We start from the raw sequence: 793 nt of genomic DNA on the forward strand, positions 1-793 counted from the left end.
TGCCGGGATGGAGATGCCATAACGGTACCTGTACCGGGATGGGGATCCCGTACCGGGATGGGGGCACGGTACCGACGTGGGAACACGTACCGGGATGGAGATGCCGTAACGGGACCCGTACCGGGATGGGACGCCCTGTACCAGGGTGGAGATGCTGTAACGGTGCCTGTACCGCGATAGGAGAGTCGGTACCGGGATGGGAACCCGGTGCGGGGACGGGTGTCCCATTCGGGGTGAGGGACCCATATCGGTATCTTTCATGGAGTGTGGTCCGGTGCTGGCATGAGGGACCTGTCCCAGCACACAGACTGGATTGTGGGGTCGCATCCCAGCGCCCGTACTGGATTGGGATGTCCTGTACTGGGATGGGGCCCAGTACCAGTGTGGGGTGTCCCATTCTGGGCTGGGAGGTCCCATTCCAGCACCTCTACTGGGATGGGGGCCCAGGACTGGAATGGGGTGTCCCGTACTGGAATGGGGGACCCCATATCAGCCCCTGTCCTGGGATGAGGGTCCAGCCCTGGCTCAGAGATCCCGTATGGGAGCTCATGTCAGGACAGGAGCTCGGTACTGGGACGGGATCCTGCCCTGGGGGGGCCTGGGGCTCTGTCCCTTGTTGGGGACAGCGAGGGGACACTCTGGGTGTGACATGGCTGGGGGGCTGCTGTGAGCGCTCACGGTGCGGGATCAGCGGGTGCTGCTGCACTTTGGGGGAGTTATTTGGGATGCTGGAGTGCGCGGGGAGGGGGACAGCTGGTGCCACCGGCCGGGTGACAGTGTCGGGCCGCGGTGC

At 64.6% G+C, this 793-nt stretch overlaps 1 protein-coding gene across 1 annotated transcript in view; it reads left to right on the forward strand.

The window, feature by feature from the left end:
• The first annotated feature begins 57 nt into the window (after nt 1–57).
• LOC103621218 (hepatoma-derived growth factor-related protein 2) overlaps nt 58–793 on the forward strand; it is an 8,649-nt gene continuing 7,913 nt past the window's right edge. The window contains exon 1 of the mRNA XM_017742469.1: nt 58–145. Coding sequence (XP_017597958.1) covers nt 58–145 — 88 coding nt within the window. The remainder of the gene's footprint in view (nt 146–793) is intronic.

Source organism: Corvus brachyrhynchos, unplaced genomic scaffold, assembly GCF_000691975.1.
Source record: "Corvus brachyrhynchos isolate BGI_N302 unplaced genomic scaffold, ASM69197v1 scaffold158, whole genome shotgun sequence".
Taxonomy (NCBI): domain Eukaryota; kingdom Metazoa; phylum Chordata; class Aves; order Passeriformes; family Corvidae; genus Corvus; species Corvus brachyrhynchos.